Source organism: Carassius auratus, linkage group LG44F (assembly GCF_003368295.1).
Source record: "Carassius auratus strain Wakin linkage group LG44F, ASM336829v1, whole genome shotgun sequence".
NCBI lineage: Eukaryota > Metazoa > Chordata > Actinopteri > Cypriniformes > Cyprinidae > Carassius > Carassius auratus.
This window is the reverse complement of record NC_039298.1, coordinates 2,925,328-2,950,477: the sequence shown is the minus strand read 5'-3', so window position 1 is coordinate 2,950,477 and position 25,150 is coordinate 2,925,328. Positions and strand designations below refer to the sequence as shown.

General features: G+C 40.1%; 1 protein-coding gene across 1 annotated transcript in view; it reads right to left on the bottom strand.

The window, feature by feature from the left end:
- Positions 1-24,872, bottom strand: part of LOC113068329 (forkhead box protein O6-like) — a 31,187-nt gene extending 6,315 nt beyond the window's left edge. Inside the window, exon 1 of the mRNA XM_026241043.1 lies at positions 23,452-24,872. Coding sequence (XP_026096828.1) covers positions 23,452-23,910 — 459 coding nt within the window. The 5' untranslated portion in view covers positions 23,911-24,872. The remainder of the gene's footprint in view (positions 1-23,451) is intronic.
- Positions 24,873-25,150: the final 278 nt, after the last annotated feature.

The following is a 25,150-nucleotide window of genomic DNA, read 5'->3' as shown; positions in this document are numbered from 1 at the left end:
CTATGAATAAAGCTGATGATAGTCTAGGGTTACAAGATATCATAAGAAAGATAAATAAAAAGAATGAGGCCAACTAGTCTGAGACAGTACAGTTTTGATACTCAGAACAGAATAGGACAGCATGTTCCTAACCATCCCAAAAAAAAAAGAAAAGAAAAAGAAAAGGGCCAAATCCCTTAAACTGCTTCTCCCTGTTGCATGCTCTTTCAACAGGAAGGTGGTGCTCACATGGTCATGCCTAAAATTCATGGGACCTAGGACAAAATATGTATGCTTGGTCCCCTCTCTCTCAGATGCAATGAATAGGCTATATCATAAAGGGCCCTCATCACACGGCCAAGGACAATGCTTCTAGTTGTCCATTCTGGATGATGGGCATGGTACACAGCATTCAGAGTCTCAACCGATCCTCTTAACTGACCTCCATTTCCCTCTTTCTTTCTCTTTATCCAGCAGGAAAATCATCAGTCCATCAAATTCTCAACATTACCAGCAATCCATATTATAGATTGACATGTGTACATGGCACCATTAATGTAGTTCAAGCCTCACTCCTTACAATTACACACCATCTTTCAATCTCAAAGCTGCATAGCCTCTTCACATCTTCCTTCACTCAGATTCCCTCATTGTGACACTCCTTCATCTCTTTCCCCGTGTCCCGCATCTGTTTATCACTCTCTTTTCACTCTCCATCCCTCCACAAATCACACTACTAATTTCATTCACCTGTTCTGACTGAAGAAAAAATGCAAATAAGACAAAACAAATCTACTTTCTCTCCCTCAATCATCCACAATACAATTACACTTCAAGTGCGTCTATCAGCCCATCTACACTCTATAATCCTCCATTGCTCCCCCTTACGGAAAGCAGCCTCTTGTTTTCCGTAGTGATTCTGAGAACCATTACCGCTCACATGAGTGGTCAGATATCAGTCAGTGAAAAGAGCCAATTACCTTGGCAAAATTTACACTACAGCTGGATATCGATTGTAAAGCAGACTAATCTCGGAGAGCATGCTGTTTCAGTGTCACCTCACACCTGAGGGGCTAATTCTTCCCCCAACACCAGTGGCAGATTTGCTGCATTTTGCTCCGCTCCCATTCAGAGCGGTGAGAAATTGGATAAGCAAGATGTATCTGCGTCCCCTTACCCCCCAGGAAGGGGTTTTATTCTCCTTCGGTTATTCTGCCAAATTACCCGAGCCCCCGTGCTGGTGAAAGAGCCAGATGCTTCCTGGGCTGACTTAATCAAAGCTAAATTGAAGCGCGTTGTCACGAGTGGGAACTGCGTGCCGAAACGACCTGCACGAGGTGATCTGAGCGCGACGCCCTGACAGCTCCGGCAAGCGCTCTGATGCAGGGGTAACCATGACTACTGTGGAAACGGGAAAAGAGGAGGTTCGTGCGAGAAGCAGGGGGAAGAGAAAGGCAGATGCTGTTTGATGCTGCAGGTAAACTGCAAACATCCTTTCATCTCTGACAGTCAGATGACTCGCCCAACTCGCAAGAGAGCTTCAATCATCGGCAGTCACACCGTCGCTCGAGTTGTCTCAGAGGAACAGTGATTAGCAAGTCAACTATAGGCTGCATGACTTCACAGTAGCTACCAGCACCCCGCCACTCCGTAGATCAGCTCACCGAGCTCACACATGAGCTTGTTGTAGGAAACTTGTATTTTTAAAACATGACAACTCTCAGACTTGAAAGGCCACAAGTTGTCGTTTAGTCATTGATAACATCCGCTCTTTGCCCTTAGTGTCTCCATTAAGATGGGGGAGGTAGAGCACTGGGTGTTTGATGAAAGCAGATTATTCATGAAGTCACAATTGCTGTGGCCTGTGGTGAGTGGTATAAATAGCAGGCCTGTGGTTAGGAATTTTACCCAGACACCTTCAAGCTCTTCTGCCTTCTGAGTCATTCACTGGCCAGCCATGTATCCGTCTGCTTATGACCTGCTTTGGCTCTCTCTGACACCCAAACACACTCTCTGAACCTAACTGATATTCGATTATCAAAGTTTACATAAAGTCCAAGTGTAAATCTGCAGTAATGATGACCGCTCTGTGAAATACGAGGTGTAACAGTATTAGCGGTTTAGTGTCTGCAGTTAGGCCTTGCTGGTATATGCTGCAGCTACACAATTATTGGTGAATTATAACACAAAAGTTTATTATTATTTATTATAATAGATGTTTCACCAGTGAATGATTTTTGTATTCTGCAACGATGAGATGTAGAGTCATCAGACGCATGGCATTTTGAATTTACAACTTCTTGATTTACCATCTGACAGTCATTTGCAATGAAAGTAAAACTTGGATTCATTGCCAAACATAGTTGGCAATATAAAGTAAGCAACAGCATTTTGGCAGTGCAACGGCAAACAATGAAGTGAAGCTTACTGCCACCTGATACAGATGGATACTGCAGTTGAGTAATGTCTACTAGTGGCCAAACAGTTAGCATTTAAATCACAAGCATTTAAAAACACCCTGCTAGTCAAACACATACTTGAAGGCTGAGCTTCCAAATACAGTATGCTCAATGGAGAAAACATTTAAACACACAAACTCACTCTACATTCAAACACAACCTGATATACCTTAGATTAGGCACTTTCTAATGGAGCATGCTGCACAACTAGTAATTTCTAGTTTGGACTACTGCAATGCTCTTCTGGCTGGACTTCCATCAAGCACAATCAAACCGTTACAAATGATAAAGAATGCAGTGGCACGACCAAAAGAGCCCATGTTACACTTCTCTTTATCTCCATGCACTGGTTACCAGTTATGGCTCGCATTAAGTTCAAGACATTGATGCTTGCATATAGAACAGCCACAGGCTCAGCACCCACCTACTTCCACTTTCTAGTATGAATCTAGATCTCCTCCAGAAGTCTGAGATCGCTAGTGTCATGGTACTATCACAGAGAGGCTTAAAATAACTTTCCAGAACATTCTCGTTCACCATTCCAGGCTGGTGGAATGGTCTTCCCACCCTTATACATAATGCTGATATCCTGACAATTTTCAAGCGACAAACTTCAAATGGTCTTTCTGAAAACTCATCTTTTTTGACACTACTTCATCCAAAATAAATACAAATAAATACAAATAAAAACTCATTTCTCTTAATTTATTCGTTCCCTTTCTAGCTTGTACTAATTTGAATAATAACTGAAACTTGGTATTACATGCACTTCCTGTGTCTGTTTGCCTCTTTAAGAAGTATCGCTTTATGTATTCCCAATTGTACGTCACTTTGGATAAAAGCATCTGCAAAATGACTAAATGTAAATCTAAATATACAGACACTTTCAAAAATGCTCAGCAAACCAGAAAAAATCTGGCAATCAGGTTTAATCCCACTCCAGCCTGCATAATCCAGAGAAATCAAGGGCTATTCCTGGTTAAATCTGGTGGCTTCTTAGCTGACTACAACCCCTGGAACACAAAGTAACAGGGATTGAAGGGATGTTGGCCAGGCAGGAGGTGTGTAGAGGAAGAGTGATGACGGGTGTAATAATCGATAATGAAATCAAGATGAAAAATTAGGAGATTTAATTACATAACTAAATAGACTGCAGTACTAATGCTTCGTTAAAGAAGTGGCACATTCCACAGATAAACTTTGTTTCATTAATAACTGCAAACCAACATTTGGCATCTTACTGTACAAGGCTAAATTTGAACCTTGTTACTTGCAATGCTATGGTCGTTCTGGCAGAAAATAATAAAACAACTGACAGAATTTTTATACTTTCAAGTCTAATTTTGTAGCCTATTTGTGGTAAAGGAGCAACTAAATGACATTGTTCTCATTTTTACTATCTTTTATCATTTTATGCTAATATGTGGCTTGGTACATTTTGTCAAATTGAGGTTTATGAACCAAGATCATTACCTATGAATTTGACCGCCTGGCGCCAATGGTCTCCTCCGCCCTCTTGTTTTCGTGTTAGGCACATCTGCCCATGACAAGTCATAAAAAAGGCTGCTTTTACATGGAAAGTTCCGCCTTAACAATTGCTCTGACACACTAACAACAAAATATCATACAGCAAGAAAGCAAGGCCTACAACACTTACATTAACAGAGTGGTTTATTAAAACCACTTTGTTTTAAAGTCAGGGAGAATCTGTGATTGTGTCCAGAGAGTCAAACATATTGAAAGGGTTTACAAAGATGTCATACTATAAAACATATCTGAAAAAGACAGATGTGGCCTGTTCCCTGATTAGCTCCCTTGTCAGATAATCTTTTCCCTAAAGCACCTATTGATGAATACCCAAAAATATGATCCATTCAAAGTGCATCCAGAAAGAAACTTTAATCAAATGATGCTCTGATACAGTGTTTCAGTCTACTATTCATTGATGTAGGCCTTGGATTAGAGCCCTTGGATCAACTTCACAATGGGAAATGAATGGGATTTGGAAAGATCACGGCTCGTTTTTCATGCAAGGTATGTAAATCACTAAGTACCTTAGATTTAATTCTGTTTCTGAGCAGCACAAAAAGCCCATAGCTACAGCAGTGGAAATAAAAGACGGATTATAAGATGCTATCTACCTCAAAGTTTTAGCGAACTATTCCGTGTAGCATTTGCCAAGCGATCTGTTTTTCATTTTAAAGAGCGTTCTAATTTACTGAGCAGACTCCTCCGAGTATTCAGGGGAACGTTCTGTTTTACATTCTGCCCAGTGTTCCATTTGATGCGGTCCAGAACGCACGGCTCGTGTGTTGGGGGATTGTTCTGTCGAGCATTCTTGCGCGCTCGCAGGACTGGAAAAGCTGTTTTCAGCCGCGTTCACCCATTATTTATTAATCCATTTCACACAGCCAGCAGTCATTATGCATGCTACTGTCAATGGGTATCTCTCTGCCTCGCATTTATTTGATAATAAGCACAAGTGGGGTAGGAGATAAAAGCGCTGACTGCATTCATTGTGCGAGAGGGAGAGAGTGAGAGAGGACTCCTGCAGGCGAGGAGACTTAAAATGAGAGTTCTGTGTGGGAACAGGGCGCGTCTGCTAAGCCTGTCTGGAGGCAATCGATGGAAATTAGCCAACGCTAAAGATGCACTTCCTGTGAGTGATGTCACGGGCGGTGCTTGGCTGTTTGGAGGAAAAGAAAGAACTCACCGGGATTAATGGGAATAGTGGAGAGCAGATAGAGGTGTGGGCGATATGACGGATGGAGCAATATGAAATACAGTAATAGGATCGAACAATCCTGATAATGATGCTAACAGATATTTGCTAACAACATTATTTCTGGTTAATACGGAATGTGTTTTATGCATTAATTTGTTAAGTAAAACATTATCCGAGTTTGTGTTGTTCTCTCAGTTGACTCAAAAATGTGAGTCTTTATTAGGCACCCATGTTGTTCCAGCCACGTCTGTTACAAAACACTCCATACGACTAAAGGCTGGAATACACTACACAACATTTGCCCAGATTCTATCCCTGTTTACAGTCTGGAGAAGTTGATGCCAGTTACCGAAAGTCAGAACCAGTCTGCAGATTTGAGTTGACAGGTTTCCTGGAAAATCACATGGTGTATGATGGGCACAGAGTCCATTTTTTAGCTTCTTGATCAGAAGATATCAAACATGTTTGCTATTTTGAGCCGATTTTATAAGACATGTTGTTTTCATTTGTCATGTGTCTCCTAGCAACAAGGCATGTGTTTCTGCATGAGTTTGTTGTGATTGAAATTAACTGAAATTCAGTAGTATGTAAGTGGTCCTCATTCGATTATTGTATGATGCCGAGTTTTGCTTCTGTAACTATTTACAAAGTGGACAAGTGTACAATACCTAGTGCTTTAAAGTTCCAATTAATAAATCTAAATTGAAGGTTTTGTTTATTTTTTTTTATTCTTGCTTTATACTATGAATATGTTAAATGCCTCATTCATTTCAGTAAGCCTGTGTGCTCCAAAACATTTACAAAGTTTGCATTTAGATGATATAAGCATTACAAACTTTCACTTCAACCAATATGGATCAACGATTTTGACGACATCATTCTGCACTCAGCTTCAGATTTGTCAGGTGAACCACAGTGCATATAGTGTGCTCCAGTCCAGAGACAAAATGTTGCAGAGCGGATCATACGTGCAAAAGGGGATGGACCAAAAAAAAAAAAAAAAAAACATCTCAAACTCAATTGAATTCTAAACTGAATGTTGAATGTTGTATTTTAAACCATGATGGAGCATTATAAACAGCAATGATGAGGATAACACTGGTGCCAACATACTGTATATAAGGCCTACAGTACATGTTATTCAAACTGCATTACTGAAATTATGGCTATAATTGTTTTCTTGTAGTAACAATTCTATATTAAATCTAATGGTGCTTTTCCATTACGAGTACCAGCTCGACTCGACTCGGCTCGGCTCGGCTAAAGGGGGAATCTATTAGACTTTTTTTTTTTTTTTTACTGTGTCTGTCACAAGCTGTCAAGTGCTGCTTTGCTGTGCTGCGATATAAACCAAACACTAATGGCTAAAAGTCAAGGAATGAGCCATAAATTCCCATTTCAATGGAAATTATATCAACAAACTGCCACGCCCCCTAAAACGGCTTGTTTAAACACGCCCCCACATGTCTACATCACTATGTGGAAATAATGCGTAATGCCACCCAAATGTTCACTCAAAGAAAGGAGGCGTGGTTTCAGTAACACAGTTAGTGTTGAAGCAGCCATGTCAGGGAGATGACCATTTTTTTTTTTTTTTTACGATTACTTACAACAGAGCAGCAACACATTTTATGGATGACTGTTTCATGAACTTAGGAGAAGAGGTAATTCTGACTTTGCTATGACAATCTGGCACTTCAACATATTCTGTTTCACCAAAAATAATGGTCTTTAAAAGAGCATCAAATGGTCCCTTTAACATGCTACATTCAGTGTCTTCTTAAGTCATGCGATATAGATTTGTATGGGGAACATACTGAAATTTAAGTCATTATTTATCGTTTTTCATAATCTTCAACTAAAGTGCCAAACTGACCTGTCACACAAAGTCTGACATCATTACAGTACTCCCAAATCCCTACTGGTAGTTGCATGTCATAACTGAACATGGTGTGCCAGTTTGAAAATGTGAAATTAAAAATGCTGTGTGAAAGCTGCTGTGGAGTTTTTCCATCATGGTCACTGTTTCCCATAAAATGTCGAGATATGGAAAAGAGCTTTATAATAATATCTTGAAAATCCTGCTTTTGTGATCCCTGGGGAAAAAATAAGAGCATTTGAGTTTAAGATGACATAGGGAAATAACAGTAAATAACAGAATACAATTTTTTGGCTGAACCAAAACAGTTTTGTCTTCAAATTAGACATTGCTAATGATGGAGGCCCATCATTCATATTCTAAAAACAGAGCAGTGCCATCATTACAGCCAATGCTTTGGCGACAGAAGGCTCTCTCTCTCTCCGCTCTCTTCCCTGCGGAATGCCCACCCACCAGAGGGACCAGGGCGGAAGGGAGGGGCGGCGTCTGGAGCTTTAGCCTAACCTGAGAGAGGTAGACTGGGCACAGAAAAGAAGCCGGGGCCCCTGGGGACCTGTAGGTGGGAGCAGCCAGCTAGTGCGCTCCATCCCCTTGTACCGAGCTCTAATTGGAGCTGCTGGGCGAGCTGGGCCAAGTTCCCTGGGAACGGGGAGAGCCTGAAGGAGGGAGGGAGAGTGGGAGGAAGTGAAGGATGGACGGATAGAGCAAAAAGACGGGAGGGAGGTTTAAAAATAGAGCAGGCAGATTAAGGAGCATCTGAGAGCGGTGCAGGGGATCGGAAAATCCACCCTGCATGCCAGAGCTGACCAGACCTTCAGGGCATAAAAACCAGTTCTTCGCAGAGCATGGCATAGCACAGCCGCCCCCTGGCATACGCGTCGCATGGCACCCAGCCCAGACTGGGGCAGTGCGAAGAGCAGCATCAGCCTGAAATGATGACGATCCCTAGCTAAGCTTTCACACAACAGGTGGAGAGTACAGACACCTGTGGGAGATCGCCCAGACTCACAAGACTGTCTTACACCTGTGTCCTATCCACAGATGCACACCTCCTTGCTGCGATAAAACAACATACACTAATATATAATAATTGTACAAAGTTTTACATATATAAATAAATATTTGTTTTGTTTTGTTTTTTGTTTTCCCTATTAAACAAATCTGAATACCCTCAAAGAAAGATCAAATTCACATGAGAAGCAAAATTGCATAAGAAACTATGAAAACTTATTTTGCTTACCCCACTGGCCATGTTTTTCTTCTAGTGTTAAGTACAAATATAACCAAATATGAAAAACACTTTAAAATGGTCTGAAAAATTTGTTCACATTTTTTTTTAAAAGCCCAATTCTCACTATTGACTTACTATTATGCCTAAGTTGCTGTTTTTAAGGTAGTTGTTAAGTCTAGGTAGGGTTAAGGGGTCTATAATATTAGCATGCAGAATAAGGCATTAATATGTGCTTTATAAGCCCTAATAAACTGCCAATATGTTATGCATGCTAATTAATATTGAAAATTTTAAGATAAAGTGTTACTATTAATGTTTATCTAAGATTGTTAGATTTTTTTTACTGAAACTTTATTTCCATCACCCTGCTTTTATGCTCATTTTGAAGTATTGCATCAGAGTTGAGTGATGAAACGCTGAATTTCAATTAAAAATGCCTTCATTCGCAAAAAAAGTTTTTACGCTCGCTTGAGGTGGTTTTTGATTTGTGAGAAAAAGCGTTAATGTGCATTATGGGAGATGGAAAAATGCATTTTGTGATTAAAATCCTCCAAGCGCTTCAAAAAAGTAATGTGACTGTGCAATGGGAAAGTAAATCCTGACTAACCAGTAGGCTTCTTCTACTTTTCTTAGTGATGTATAGTGGGAGTTTATCAGGAAGTGATGGTTTTGTTCTCTTCGATTCGTTGTATGGAAACAGGACTTGTTCGCAAATGTTTTGTTCGATATTCCAATTTTGCACATAAATTAAATTTGCAACTTTGGATGGAAACCCAGCTAATAAGACAAAAATACAGATTAATACAATTATTTTTGATGTAAGAGTAATTTAATTACATTTGAATCATTAAAAAATTAACTAACTTTTCAACTTTGAAGTGAATAAATAAAAGTGAGAAATGTGTGGAAAACAATGTAGCCTGCTGATTCACAACAAACAAATGGGATTTCTTTAGTATTTTGTGCCGCCGCTCTCTCCGCAAGCAAAAACACGAGTGTGCACAACTATGACTGACTTTATCATCGAGCACAAAGTCATCCTCTGTTCTAGGCAGAGCATGCACGATTAATTAGTAAATCATTAATTAAGTCACGCATCAATTATTTCGGTTGCAGGGCGTGGAATGAGCTGATCGCTTTAATCAAACCCCAAACAGATTGGGAAGCACCTGGTCACATGATTGTTAATTAAAACCTGCTACATTAATGTGTTTGAGATGTATCCTTTAATATGCAAGTTGATGAAATATATGATTTCAATACACAAAACAGACAAAAATGCCTTGGATCTCACTGCACATTTTCACAATAAGACATAGCATAAAAATACACACACACACACACACACACACTCGTGCTCTGTTAGCCTGGCACACAGGGTCCGCTCATTACAACAATGCCAAGCTACCGGTTGCTAAGGAGACCTGTGGGAGAGGGAGTGATCCTGTTGCTATGGCAGCAAGCCTGCTTCCTGCCAACTGTCTTTCCCCATGAGACCTGACCATAGTAGGCAGAGAAAGACAGAACGAAAGAAAGGAAGACAGGGAATTGAATGTAGGAGAGTCAGAGTGTGTGTGAGGGTGTGTTGGGGGTGTAAGAGGGGTTATGGGTATGATGTTGAAAGAGAAAGACTTTAAAAAGAACACAGCAAGCGGGGTAGCGATGGAGGAGGGGTGGCAGACAAACCACAAAACCAGGGGAGAGAATGTGCAGGGAAAATTGATAGAGTTCGAAAGAGGAAAAATAAAAGAGGCGCTTGTAAAGAGACTGAGAGAGGGCGCCTTCCGGAGCACCATTTTCAGGCGCTCTTTCCCATGAAACAACTCGCCGGCTTACCGCGTCGCGTCCTATTGTGCAAGTCCGCCAGCGACTGCACAAGATGGCCGCAAACTACCTCTAATTGTTCCTAGCGAACACTAAAGCGCACCGAGCGCCACCTCCCAGCATGCACTGTGTCACAAAGCGACCCGGCCTAACACTCGCCTGGCTTTTGGGAAGTTTCGCACACTGGATTCCGTGCTTCCTCATTAAGATCTACAGCACATCGCAGCTCCCATTGATCAAATCTACACCTGATATAAGCGACGTGTCATAACAGGTGTGTCGGATAAAAGACGTGACAGAATACAAATTAATTGTGCTGCACTGCGCAAAAGATTCATTAAACACAAATTCAGGAGAGACGCGAGAAACAGCATCGCAACAAATCAACACCCCTGCAAAATGTGGAAGCAACATCCTGAAACAAGACGACAACCGAAAATGTGGGAAGACGAAGAGAAAAGGAGATGATATTGATCAAGCTCAGGAGAAGAGGGTCAAATAAGGAGAGAAACCCAGTGAATCTTCTGTCTCAGATGTAAATGGGTTTTTTGGCTGCCGTCAGATCACAATTGGTTCCATACTGCCTTGCTCTTCTGCCTTTGTGAGGTTTTCGGTTTGATTATGGCTCTTGTGACAGAACTGTTTAAATGAGAGACAGAGGAGCACTGGCACATTTTCTCCCACAGATAAAGTGGGAATGAAGTTGGTTTGGGAAGGAGGGGGCTCCTTTCCTCATTCTTTCCTCAGCTGCGCACAGACTCGAATCAGGCTGTTAAAGACATCTATCTGTCTCTCTCTCTGTCCGGGTCTGTTTCTCATTCACAGGGAATGTGGTGTCTGTCGAGAATGCGAGTCTGGCCTGCATGGACACACACGCACATATTCGCTCATTTGTTTATGCACACATTTCGAGACATGACCACTATTGACTTATTCATGCATGTGTTTATTTCCAGAGCACAGCGTGTCTGCCGAGCCCCTCTGTTCCCCCCAAACTCTTTACAGGGGTTATAGGGTTCACTTGGGATTCTCCCACATTAGCTGAATCTCTCTAATGCAACATGAATGCTGCTCTGCTCTGTGTCTGCCATTGACTTCGTCCCAATAGAGACCTGTTATTCCACCTTCATTCATTCTTCCGAATGCAATGGAACTGCAAAAATAATTATTATTTTCAAATATGCGACCGTCAGCAGACAGACCAGCCCCAAACCCGCACCATTTTTTGAGCTGGCTTCATCTCCCAAAGCATTGTAAGTCAAGGCTGATTGTTGAGACCACTGCATTACTAGCCAATGGTTTCAACAATCTACTTTTTGCTTGCAATGTTTTCGGGAAACTCAGCCCTGGTCAAGATTCTCAAACAATAAGAGCAATGTTTTGAATGCACCACTGATATTTTGGGGGTAAATCAACATTGTTTCAATGGCTTGTTTAACGTTGCCACTGCACATTAGGCTGGAGTACAAGTAGGAATTATCCCGAAAACAGTTCTCAGACATACAAATTGTCTACAACCTTTCTCATAAAGTTCCTTTAAAGAAATGCAGGCACATACAAGACATAGAGCATAGAGCTATCCGCTTGTTAAGGTTTGACATACTGAATACTGTTTCCAGGCCCAAGCCTATACTACTAGTCGTTCACAAGCACTTTTCATTTAAACTAACCCATCAGAGTTATAGTAGCTAGTGGCGTCCCATATACCAATATTTTAATGATTCGGAATAGATGAATCACTGTCTGGCCACTTGAGATTTCAGTATGGAGATAAAGGTTAGGATCTAGATTTTTCGGGAGTGAGTGTATATTAGCACAGTTTGTACATTTCTTCTGGGATTTAATAGCGCACTCTGAGCAGAACAGATTCAACAGCCGAATATAATGAATGTGGATAGCAGCTCAGTTCATCTGATGACAAATGTTCATTTTAGATCTCTAATGACTTTTGATTGCAGACTTTGGTATCTTGCCAAACATTTTGAGACATTTGAGAGCTCTTTTCTGATACGCTGGAGGAGACACATCTTAGAGGACTTTTTTTTGAGATATTAAAGAGAGCTCATTTGTTTTTTGAGTTTTTTTTCTTTCCTATGGGTTTCATCTCAATCTTTGCTCTGAATCTATGGGAAAACGTAAGGTAGGTCCACATTTCTTCGAACAAAGACAGCCCAATTAAGTCAGTTTGAGTTAGGGTCTGTGCGCCAGAGAGAGGGGTGGAGAGATGGAGCGAGGCAGTCCATAAAAGCAGTCTAACGAAGGGGGGAAAGAAAGAAGGGAAATATAGAAAGAGGGGTAAAAGACGAGAGCTCGAGTGACTTTGTAGCCAAAGCGAAGCAAGTTCTCTTTTTTTTTTAGCTCCTCAATGGGAAGACATATGAAATATTAATAACAGCTCCAGCCATCGACTTCAGAGGCCCGCGCTAAAACTTAGTGTCTAATGAGACTCAGCTCATGAATTGCTAATGAGGATGCTTGGAATGTGTGTTTTAAGTGTTTGTGTGCAGGAGCGTGTGTGTTGCAATGGGGGGAGGGGTCATTTGGTTGTGTGTGTGTGTGTGTGTGTACGCTCGGGGGTGTGTATGGGGGGGGGGGGGGGGTTGAGGAATGCAAAGTCTTTGGGAGACTTAACAGAGAACTTCATTAAAAAGCTGAAGTCTATACACACACACACACATAGTGTGAATATTCAAGAGCCTCACACACATACACACTCACATATCACTTAATATACATCTATGACTGGACAGACTCCTCAAGACCGATCGACAATATTTTTTCAAAATAGTGTATGATATTGTGGTTTTATAAATGTAGAGTTGGCATATATACACATATACACACACACACACACACACACACACACACATATATACACACAATCTGACCTCACTTTTGACCCCTGCCATACATTTCATTGAGAACACTAAGGAACATGTACAATAACAGAAAGAGTCAATGTCGGTTATCACTGTGCTACTGCTTCACGTTGCTCTCTGTACTCTATGTGTGGCTTTTCGTGTGTGTTTTCTAGCTTCTGCACATGTGATGCATGGAGAGACTGTGTGTCAGTGTGGGTTTGTTCATATACTCTGGATAAATGCTGGGCTGCGATCTTCCTCTCTTCTATATGTCTGTGTGTGAGTGTGTGTGTCTTTCTGCCTGAGTGGTGCTGTCGGTGGGCATCGCTCAGATTCAGCTCGGCAGGCCGAGAGGATCATTAACAGAGACGGGAGAGAGAGAGAGAGAGAGAGAGAGAGAGAGAGAGAGAGATTGGCTTTGTTCACAATGGGATCCGTGCATATATAATGAATATTATTTTTATGAAGTATATAAAACACCATGCAATGATAGAAATTTTAAAACTCTTTGAATTAGCTTTGTGCTAAAATACCAACATCTGTATTATGATAAAAAATAATAAGTCAGCTAAGCTAGAAATCACAGATGTTGTATTACTTCTGGTTCCCTGGAACACATCAGGCACCCCACTGCATTGTGGGATACATATTTATATTTTGCACATTTTGGCAAACGAAGTAGGTCATCCGGATGTTCTGAGCATACATCATTTTGCATACTGGTCTTAGTATATATAATACAGAAATAGTAGGAGTAGTCGTAGTATGTGATTCTTTGGGCTTCTCATTATCTGTTTGAGAGGAGAAGAACGCCGGCCGGCCGACTCACAATTACATCCGTCTCTCCACATATCCTTCCAATTCTTAAACTCATCTCAATTTATGTCTTTGAGTGTCTCCTTATCACGGTTATTTTCCTCTCTCATTCAGAATAGCATACTAACATACTACTCTTATTATTTCTGCAGTATGCATATTTAGTTAGATATTCATTCTTCTATTCAGCAAGGACGCACTGAATTGATCAAAGATGACAGTAAAGACTCACACACTGCTACAAATTGATTGATAGACATTGATAATAATAAGTAACGATTCCTGAGCAGCAAATCGTCATATTATTCTGATTTCTGAAGGATCATGTGACACTGAAGACTGGAGAAATGATGCTTAAAATGTGCCTGAAATAAATAACATTTTATGTAATATATTAAAATAGTTGAAATATAATTTTAAATTGGAATGATATTTTACAGTTGTACTGTATTTTTGATCAAATAAATGCAGCTTTGGTGAGCAGAGGAGGCTTGAAATACTGTGTTCCTCAATGCAGCACACTTGACCTGAGCTTCCATTAAAAAATGAACTGCGCTCACACGTTTGACATCTTTAATTTCACTCATTATTTTAACTGGCCTGCTTTAAGTAGATATTTTTATACAAATTTGCAAAAAAAAAAAAAAAAAAAAAAAATTCCCCCAATAAAATAAGTGGACACTACACACAAGCATTTATCATTGTATAACAACAACAGTTTAATTTAATATTTATAAAAAAAAATAATAGGCAAAGAGTGTTCACTGCGCAGTATGCATTATTATATTATATTTATTATTATATTATATTACAACAGTCACTTTACCATTTATTATAAATAAAGAAATAAGAAAAGAGTTATACATTTGTGAACTGGACTACACTGGTCAAACAACAACAACAAGAAACAGGAGGATATATTATATTATTAATATAAATAATGTGGAGCTGTAGATTCAGATTATCTGACTGCATAGCTATTGTTTATTTTTTATGATAATATTTGATAATTATATTTTGTTGTGGAAAAAAAAGTCATAATTTGAGGTTATTGAATGAAATGATAGTATTTAAATCATTTCAAAATGTAAAAAAGGACTGTTTCTAGTACATGTCTGTCTCATTTCAACCCTTCCGACAGTCTTTTTCCTCTTTTTTAATTCCCTCATGGTTTTCTTTTCCATCCCTCTTTCCTTGGCACTAGTTAATATGCAGATTAATGTTACTATTAACACACTGATGGAGTCTGATGGCAAGCCATCAAAGACAATAAAGATACTTAATGGAAGCCAGGATTTGATGTAGTCAAAATTTGGGGTGACGCTATAAATCAATAGAGATGATAACTCAACCAATTAAAAAAATAGTGTGTGAAAGTGTATGTTAGAGCAATAGAAAGATAATTAACACTAGATTCTTAAAGACATCTTAAAATCCTTAAAGAGATAAAAAAGAGAGTGATTTGTATCATTGTTCACCCGCTTGTCATTCTAAAACAGCATGACCGACTTTCTTCTGTGAAACATAAAAATATATTTAGTCAAATATCTTCTTTTTTTTCTGTACAGTGGAAGTCAGTGGGCACTAAATCTCTCAAAATTATTAAAAATATCTTTGTTTGTGTTCAACAGAAGAAATAAATCCACGCAGGTTTGAAAACAACGTGAAGGGGAGTAAATGATGACAGAGCTGTCATTTTTGGGTGAACTGGCCCTTTAAGGAATATGCTCAAGATTCCTAATGGATTTTCTATAATGATTTGAAACTAATCCTAAAGAATTCTCTAAAGTCAGAGTCATACTGTGCACACATGCCAACTCTCACAAGACAAATAAGCAACCGCAGCTTCAAAAACAAGCCCAATGTTATTTGATTATTTATTATCATCAATATTATTCATTATCAATTATTTATCAGCAATAAATGAGCTTACACCATATTAAACTGAAACCACTCTATTATTTGAAAAGCAAAAAGAAGTTATTTTAGAAAAATAAGCGAAGAAAGTGGGAGGCGTGCGCTATCCACTCATCTCCAATCACCTGTGAGCAGAATAAGATTGGAGAGATGGAAAAGGAGAAAAAGACAAGAGCTTAAAAGGGAGCTGTAACACAGTCACATATTTTCAGCATAATAAAATATATGTGAACCAATACTAGTAACTGTCCCTTTAAGGAATATGCTCAAGATTAGTATATGCCTACTTTTTTTTTTTTTTTTTTTTTAGTGTAGCATGTGATAATTAATACATTACATAGACATTGTAAAAATGAAAAATGTACTCTCTTAATGAAAGTCACCCCGCTCCTGCTATCATTGCTTGGATTATCGTCACGCGCCTTCATGATTTTTCTCCAGTGAGGGGGCGGAGTGGATAGTATTGCACTGATTGGCTACTGTGAGCTGACAGGGTGTCAATCAATGCACTGGAGAAGTGTAAAGAAATGACACTTTTCCTAACAAGCAACCATATTTTTTTCAAATAAGCCTAAAGAAGCGCAACCTGCGACCTTGGATTTTTTCATGCATCTTAATGAAAGAAGCCCAGAGTCGCGTAATAGAAGCGGACTTGGCAACTCTGACTGTGTCATTTACAACTATTGCTTATCAGTATCAGATGTTAGGGTCACCGTGCAACTGTCGTATTTCAGACTAAATGGATTACAACTGACCACCTACATCCGATAAAAACATCCTCACTCTTGATAGTCTGATGAAGTCAAGAAAAAACCAACAACAATTGGAATTCTCAGTCCATCATCTTGGATTCTCACAGAATTCTCCTTTGATTTCAATAGAATCCTTTAGGACTGGTTCCAAATCCAAAAGAAATTATCTATACGATCCTTTATGAGCTTTCAGAAAAAGAGCGGACGGGAAATATGAATAGATCTGTGCATAATATAAATCATAAAAAGGAGAAAGCAGAGAATCCAGAGAGAGAGAAGCTGTGAGAGAACGAGAGCGGCGAGCGAGGCTTGCTACGAGGGTTCAATCCAGGCTATGTGTCGTGTCTGAGAGTTAGCAGTGACACGGGCAGCATATTAAACACTGCATCCTGACCCATTTTCATCAAACTGACAAACAAAATCCACAAAACACAGGCACATCAGCACACGGACACACACGCGTATCTCCCATTTAGTAATGCAAATAAAATATTCAAGCCAGAAAGTGAATATTTAAGTACAGTGTTTTCAGAATGAAATATGTGGAGAGACAAACAGTTTGCATTTTCTTTCCATGACAAGAAATACCTGTGAGAAACTACCTCACGTGAAGAGAACTCTTCGATATTATTCTGAATGAGACTGTAATTGTGTAGATGAAGTCAGACTGAGCACTGGGAATGACGCATAACTCTGCTCATTTGTGAAAATCATTTTTCTTCTTGAGCAGATAGAAGGAATTTTGTTTTTAAATTATACCTCATATTATGTAGCTCAGTATGAGATTTTTACCTGACGGCCGATAACAGATCCCACAGACACTATCATTCACACATTTGGGGTCACTAAGACTGCATTTGTTTTAATAAAAATACAATAAAAACAGTAATATTGTGAAATATTATTACAATTGAAAACTTTTTTTTTTCTATTTGAATATATGTTCTAATGTAATTTCCTGGGATGTCACATGATCTTCAGTCACATGATCCTTCTGAAATAATCTAGATTTTCCGTCCAGATGAATTTCTGATTATTATCATTATTGAAAATAGTTGCTGCATAATATTTGTATTAATATATATATATATATATATATATATATATATATATATATATATATAATTTTTTTCAGTATTCTTTGATGAATAGAAAATTTAAAAGAACCCTTTTTATACTGAACATTGAAACTGAAATCTTTTGTAACATGCATCACTGCTGACATGCATCACTGCTGAATGAATGCATACATTTCTGTACAACAGTTTGTAAACATCTCATGACTTTTGCGCCAAATTAAACGTAAACTCTGCATGATCTAAAGTTCAGAATTGTAGTAAAATCAATTGAAATGAATCCAGCACATAAAGACAAAAGCTCACTTTAAATGTCACACTCTCTTTCCCGTCTAGGCTGGTGTTTTGAGCCGGAGTAATCTACAGAGTGGACCAGACTCAGTGTGTCCAGTCAGAGTCTGCTGTGAGACCAGGGTCAGTCGTACGGTGGATCTGCGCATGCATTAATCATGGCTGCTCTCTCGCCCATTACAGCTCATCAATCTCAGTTTGCCCAGAGCTCTGCTGGGGGGGGTCTTATGAAGATCTGATTAAATATGTAAGCACCTGATAATAGCAGCACATGCTAGGCTTCAGAGTCAATTGTCTGTAACGCGTACAGGCTCTAGCAAGTTTCTTTGGTCGGGGTCAGAGGTCACAGAGACGTCTGTCATTTCATCTGACTGACTTGATTCTGATGCTGAACTGCTGTGGGAAGCAACACCAAGGAGTCTGACTCTAACTCATAATCTGCGGCAACATTACTGTAGCATTTTTCTGAAAGCACAGGAACGGAAAAAGGTGCAAGCGGGCGTGTGACACTAAGCGTGCAGGGCCTGGATTGTGAGTGTGTGTGTGTGTGTGTGTGTGTGTGTGAGTAGAGTTTTAATTAAGGTGGAATCAGAGCAGGATCTGTGCTGCCGTGATAACGAGCCTCATCTGAATTATTAACGAGAACTGCACCTCCCTGGACGTGAAATCCCGTTTCTCACACGCAAACAAACAATTCCAGAACATGCAATTAATAATGCACAAATAGTTTCCAACTATACAATAGCACTGTGGTGCAACACGTCAATGTATATAATCTGTATAGAATGTCAATCAGTTCGAGTTTTTACTTCTTCTTGTACAGTTATGTTTCTGTTGTTGTTGTTTTTATAGTTATGGTCTTAGGGAACAAAGTTCACTGGCAGTATTGTAACAGTCAGTGCATCACAGCCCATACAGACCCAATAAATTGGCTTGACGAGGCCAATACGTTGTATATTTGGAGGGGCGGAGTTTAAACGGACTAAATGATTGGAGAGAGGAGTCTGTTGTTCTACTAGAAGATCCAGTTCTAACATTCTGATTCAACATTAGGAGATCGGTTTTTGTTGTTGTTGTTTGTTTGTTTGTTTGTTTGTTTTAATGATGCATAGATGCACCATACACAATAAGAATATATCCTGATTCTACAAAATAGATAGGATGAATTTTTATTAAAAAAACAGATATTCTCATCCTATAGAGTACATTACTGGACAAAGATTTTTATATACTCCCGGATGTTTTGTCCATTTTCCTGGAAGCGAAATGTACATTTTAAATATGGATGATCTGCTAAAAGTAGGAGTAAATAACTAGCAAATAAATGCTGTCAAACCAACAGAGCAACCAACGTTTAGTATTTTTGCCAGTGGATCAGGACGCTTTCTTGCATACCTTTACATGCTTATTCTGGCTAAAACTGGCATGTAACACAACCCTCCACAGATGTGGCTGTGACGTACAGAACTGTGTGAATTTGATGGAATTTGTGTCAACACAATAAAAGACTGGAGAGAAACAGGATTTCACTACTAAGGAGTCCATGATAACGATATTGTCACGATATCTGTAGAAATGAAATAAATTTATGATGCTCTAAGTAACATTCATCTGTCTTAATTAGCTTTCATCTGTCATCTACTGGATGTATTAGTACATTGTGTCTTCTTTTTTTAACTTTTATGATGGGGAACAACAGCATTTTACTGCAATACTGCCACCTACTCTGTTGGAGAATCAAACAGATGCAGTTACTGCTACCAAGTTACTAATGTAGCTCTAATATTATACAGATATTTCATTTTTTACATATCATGGTTATTGTTAATGCTGGTATAATGGCACCTCTAGAGCCAATCCCAATGGACATGCATCAGATGGGTCATAGACTAATGTGAATAAGACTAGACTTCATGATTTTTCCTTTCATATATCTTCTCATCTCCGTAAACCTCATATCATTTATTTCACTAAGTTTTCACAGTTTTCACTATTCAGCGCTCTTCAGATCATCCTCTGGGTGCCAGGACGGCCGACTGAGTTGCAGTCACTTCTTCTACACAGTCTTTGAGGGAGTAACAATGACAGTGTTTCTCCAGAGCTGAAGGCGTCCAACTGAACCTCTGCTCTGGCCAAATATCCTGGCACTGAGATCTGCCTCAATGTCCAGGCCGGCCAGCGCTGGGGTCACTGAGGAGCTCGGTCAGCCCGGCCACTGTTGCTCATGTCTCTCTGTCTATTCCTCACTCTTTCAATACTATGTGTGTTCATACCTCTTCTACAGTTTCTGTGCCTATGCCTCTCACATTAACGCTCAAGACACGTTCTAGAGTTACAACAATGAAGATAAAAGGAAAGCAAGTGTTGTTAACTCAGAAATGAAGCTCTCTACCTATAGGTATGCATATAAGTATCAACAATCACAAATGAGACCAACCTGTCCTCCAACCAATACGCTCGTATAGGTTGTTTGTCCAAATCCCTGAAATACGACCCATCAGAGCGTATACTACAATTGCGCCCCTATCAGCAAAATGTCGTTTTCATATTAATGTTTTGTTCTCTTTTATTTGCACTCTGATTTGCATTTCGTGTAGCTCAGTTAGTAGATTATTGCGTTATTCCTTGATATGTAATCATGCTATCATGGGTTTGATCCCAGGTAACGGACGTGCATGCAAATGTGTATGCTCAATAAATCATAATTTAGCATGATTTCTGTGAGGGTTAGGTTTAGGGGTGGAGTTAGGTGTTAGTAAAATATGTAGGAAATACTGTGAGATCGGTGTAAAACGCCCACATATTGGATTTAAATAAACATGCGTTTTGATTGGTAATGACGTGATACGTCATTTCTTGACGACAGATGCAACGCAATACTGTCATTATTTTTAAGCCTGCTAGAGGGCGCTTAACTTTAAAACATAAATATAGGTCGTAATAAATGCTTGCACAAATGACCTATATGGTCGTTTTTTGTTGGAGGACAGGCTCATCCATTGAGTTCTTTGAAAAAGCAACCTCTGAGCTGTAGAATTGAACTTTGCCTATAGGTAAAGCTCCAGTTTATATTCTCTGTAAACCGCTGTAGACACACATGCATTAACAGTAAGCCCCATCCCATGACTTATTTTTAAATCACAGATAAATGCAATAAATCCTTGGAAGGCTTGAGGGAATCTGATTAGTGATTTCATACGTCTCAACAGCCGCTAACAGGATGTGACACACTCCTGGTGTACAATTAAAACGAGATGCCTCACATCAGCGGGCTCATCTGAAAACCTCATGTTACACCACAGATGTGTAGAGACACTTTAAAAGAATGCGAAGATGAAAGCCAAACCCTCCGACACGGCGTCCCACCGTGAACCGCGAGCATTGGTCACTTGAATGAGCCCTGCGTGTTCTTCTCTGCCCTCCTGCCCACCGTAAACAGCCATAACCCCAGCCGCCACATTAACAGCAGCTAATTGAAGCCAAAGACAAGTCAGGCCAGCCGAGAGACACGAAACCGGCTGCCACAGTTTAGAGAAGTCACTCTCGGACAGGATTACACAACAGCTATTAAAGAGTGTTTCAATGGCACTGACTGTGTGTGATCTCTGTCTGCTCCAAACCACCTTCAGATCCATCTATCTATCTATCTATCTATCTATCTATCTATCTATCTATCTATCTATCCATCCATCCATCCATCCATCCATCCATCCATCCATCCATCCATCCATCCATCCATCCATCCATCCATCCATCTATCTATCTATCTATCTATCTATCTATCTATCTATCTATCTATCTATCTATCTATCTATCTATCTATCTTGTATGAGTGTGCTGAGGAGGTTCTACACAGTCCTAAGTAAATATGTTTGTGTGTTTTTGTGTGTGTAGCACACAGGCCTGCATGTGTCAGAATTAAATGCGCATTAAAATCTGCCGCCAAATGTTCTGTGGCCAACATGTGTGAGCTTGGTCTGTTTTCCACAACCTTATTTTGATTGAATCAAGTTGTTTTTCTCCATTTTTTTCCTCCTGCCGGCCAATCAAATCCCTGGACTTATGGGAACATATGAGCGACATACAGCTGTGCATCCCTGGGCAGCACAAACAAGTCATGAACGGAATTAAACCAGATTTAATTTCAGTTCAAAACTACAGGCTTAAGATTAGTTTAGTCCATCTCTTTGTCCTCTGCATCCAATGAGAAAACGAGGATATAGCATGAGGTAAATATCCCATTTAGAAACATTAAAAACTCCCGTTGTTTTGATGATGTAATAAAAGGCATGTGTGTATCAACTATTGCACACATATGAAAAACAAAAACATTCTGTGAGACAAGATGAATCTAAACAAGAGCACGCCATAATCTTAAATCAAGAATAAATGCAGCGGTAGATTACTTTTATGTATATTTATTAGCATTGATATTATTATATAATAATTAATAAAATAATATATACAGTTTAGCTGTAATAATTCTAGAATATTTATTCTGTTATTCTATTATATATATATATATATATATATATATATATATAGATATATATATATATATATATATATATATATATATATATATATATATATATATATATATATATATATATATATATATATATATAATGTTTGTCTGGCTTTTTATTCTGTAAGGTTTTGTATTTTATCTAATATCTGATAAAAGAAGACACTTCGTAATTGTTTGTCTTTCTGGATGTTTTGTGATGTGATCTCGGTGATCTTAAATGCTTGCCAGAAAGCCACAAACCACAGTGAGAAATAGAATTCAAATTCAGTGTCTGACTATCATTGTCTAACTTAGATGTTGGTGCTGAGGGAACCGGGAGAGACAGACAGACAGAGGTCCCTTGGGTTCTCCATGAAGCCTGTGAGAGCATGTGCATACAGTTCAAAACATCAAACCTGATCTCATTAAAACCTTTGAACCATATGACACACACACAAAAATGAACAGCTGAAACATTCAGCGTGGTTTATTCTTTTGCCAACCAATGTGGTGCAATTATGCAGTTGCATTTGCTTCACTAAATAACCTTCTTCGATTATGTAATGTTTTAATTACAATTTTACACCGCCTATTTTATTTCCCATAGTCTTTTGGATGGATGTCAGGACGGAATATGAGACGGCAGAGAGAGGGAGGGAGAAGGAGGAGGAGGAGGGTGCGTTCTGGAGATCTCAGAGCAGACAGACAGGCGTGCGTGCGTGCGTGCCTGCGTGCGTGCGTGCCTGACGCGCGGGGAAGCTGACCGGACCCGTGCGTGTCCCCCAGGTGACCTGCCTTACGAGCACGGCCCGCGCACTCCAGCTCATCTCATTGACGGCGTTATGATCGAGCTCAATGCGTGATAAACGCCATTGTTGCGTCACAGACGGTCAATACTGTAGATTTAAAACATTGTGAGAGCAATGAACTCACTGAACTCTAGCCCGTCTGCTCGCCTCCCTGTGGAAACCTTTCAAATGCGTGCTTTAGGGAACAGCCTTCACCACAACGTGTCAAAAGCATGCAGGTATCTGGCACGAGCGAAGAACAGCCTTTTGTGAAATGCGAGATACCTACATGCCGAGCGCAGAACATGCAATTCTAACATAGACGATCAGGTGGTAACCGTACCTTCCAGCCGGCGGAGCTATTGCTGTCTCCTTTATCCTTGAAATAGGGCACAAATCGCACCATCCAGTCGTAGATTTGTGATAAGGTGAGCCTTTTCTCGGGGGTGCTCTCTATGGCACGCGTGATCAGATCCGCGTACGACTGGTTGCCCCACGCGTTCCGGCGCGACGACTTGGATTTGCGCAGCTGGCCGGCCACATCCAGCGCGGCGCCGGACATGCACGCTGGGGCGGCCGCGATGGGCGCAGGGGCGCCGGCTGGATGCTTGAACTCCGTCGGCGCGCCTCCGCTCCGGCACGCCGGCACGTTGCGCGGCTCCACTTTCACCGGCAGCGCGCGGCTCTCCTCCTCCGGGCACGGCAGCGGCCAGGTGCACGACCTCGGGCGGCAGTGCGGCTCATAGTCGGCGTCCAGTTCAACCTGATGCGCGTCTACGCCGCCGCTCTCCATCATTAACATGCTGCTTTTGAGCGTCACAAGGCAAGGTCAAGGGGAAAACAACAATGCGCCCTTAAATCCAGTAAGGATGGAGTGTGTAGGATTCTCTCTGTCTGTAGTCTTTTTTTTTACACCAAATGCAAAGCGTGGATAAAAACAAAAGCACCGGGAGCCGTGAAGAGACTGCTCATTCTCGTGTCTGTAGTCTGCTGTAATGTAGGTTACTAAAGACGCAAAAGCATCCAATGCATCACGATGTGCAACAGTCTGTCTTCCATATTACTGAACAATTCAGTCACACGCAAGCGGGTGTCCATAGGGCTGAGGTGCTGAAATCACACACCCATCACTGAAGCGTCTCGTGCATGCGAAGTCCCTTTAATCGCGCGCTCGCACCAACTGTTGATTGCTTTGACAGACGGTCTGACAGACACGCTGGGCAAAGCTTGTAAATCTATCACATCAAGAAGGGCGAAATCAATTGACTTCCTCTGGAGTCTGGCCACAGTTTCCGTTTGTCTGGAGCTCTCCCGTCCCTTTCTTTTTTTTTTCCTCCGTAGATTTGTAAGCGGTCTCTCACGCGAGCACAGCCACTATTACTGATAGTAGACTAGACACGGCGCGAGCGCCCTAAAAATAGGGTCGCGTTAATGGAGCCGCACAAGTCAGCCGAGTCTTCTCCCGATTCTGAATTCCCCATGCGTTTTTATTTTTCTCTTTTTATTTCCTTTTCTCTGCGTTAGATCAAATATTCAGACGAACATTCCTTCCACATCGGTTCACGCCTGTTTGCGGATGACTAGACGGGGCTGTAGCGGCGGATAAATGCTGCTATCAGATAATTGGACGGCGCTTGAATCAAGTCACTCCCTCCAGAACAGGTTTATCCGGGGGACGCGCATCTTCCACACAACATTCCTGCCTCTTTAGAAAGATTTACATGTGCAGAATTTCCTTTCCATCCTCTAATGGCAAGTCTTTTTAGCATTTATTCTGAGTACACTGTAAAAAATATTTTCGAAGTAGACGATAAAATAAATATTATTGCAGCATGTTTTTGCTAACTATCTCATTTTTTCTACATACAATTTTCACATTTATTTTAATGTGTTACTTGTTTTTTTGTAATTACCTGTGACATTTACTAGATGTTTCAATGTGAATATTGTTTCTTTATTGTACTTTGGTTACTTTTTTTCAATTAGGGTACTAAGTAATCCTACTTTAACAACTTTTAACTTTCAGTTTCACTATCGTTATG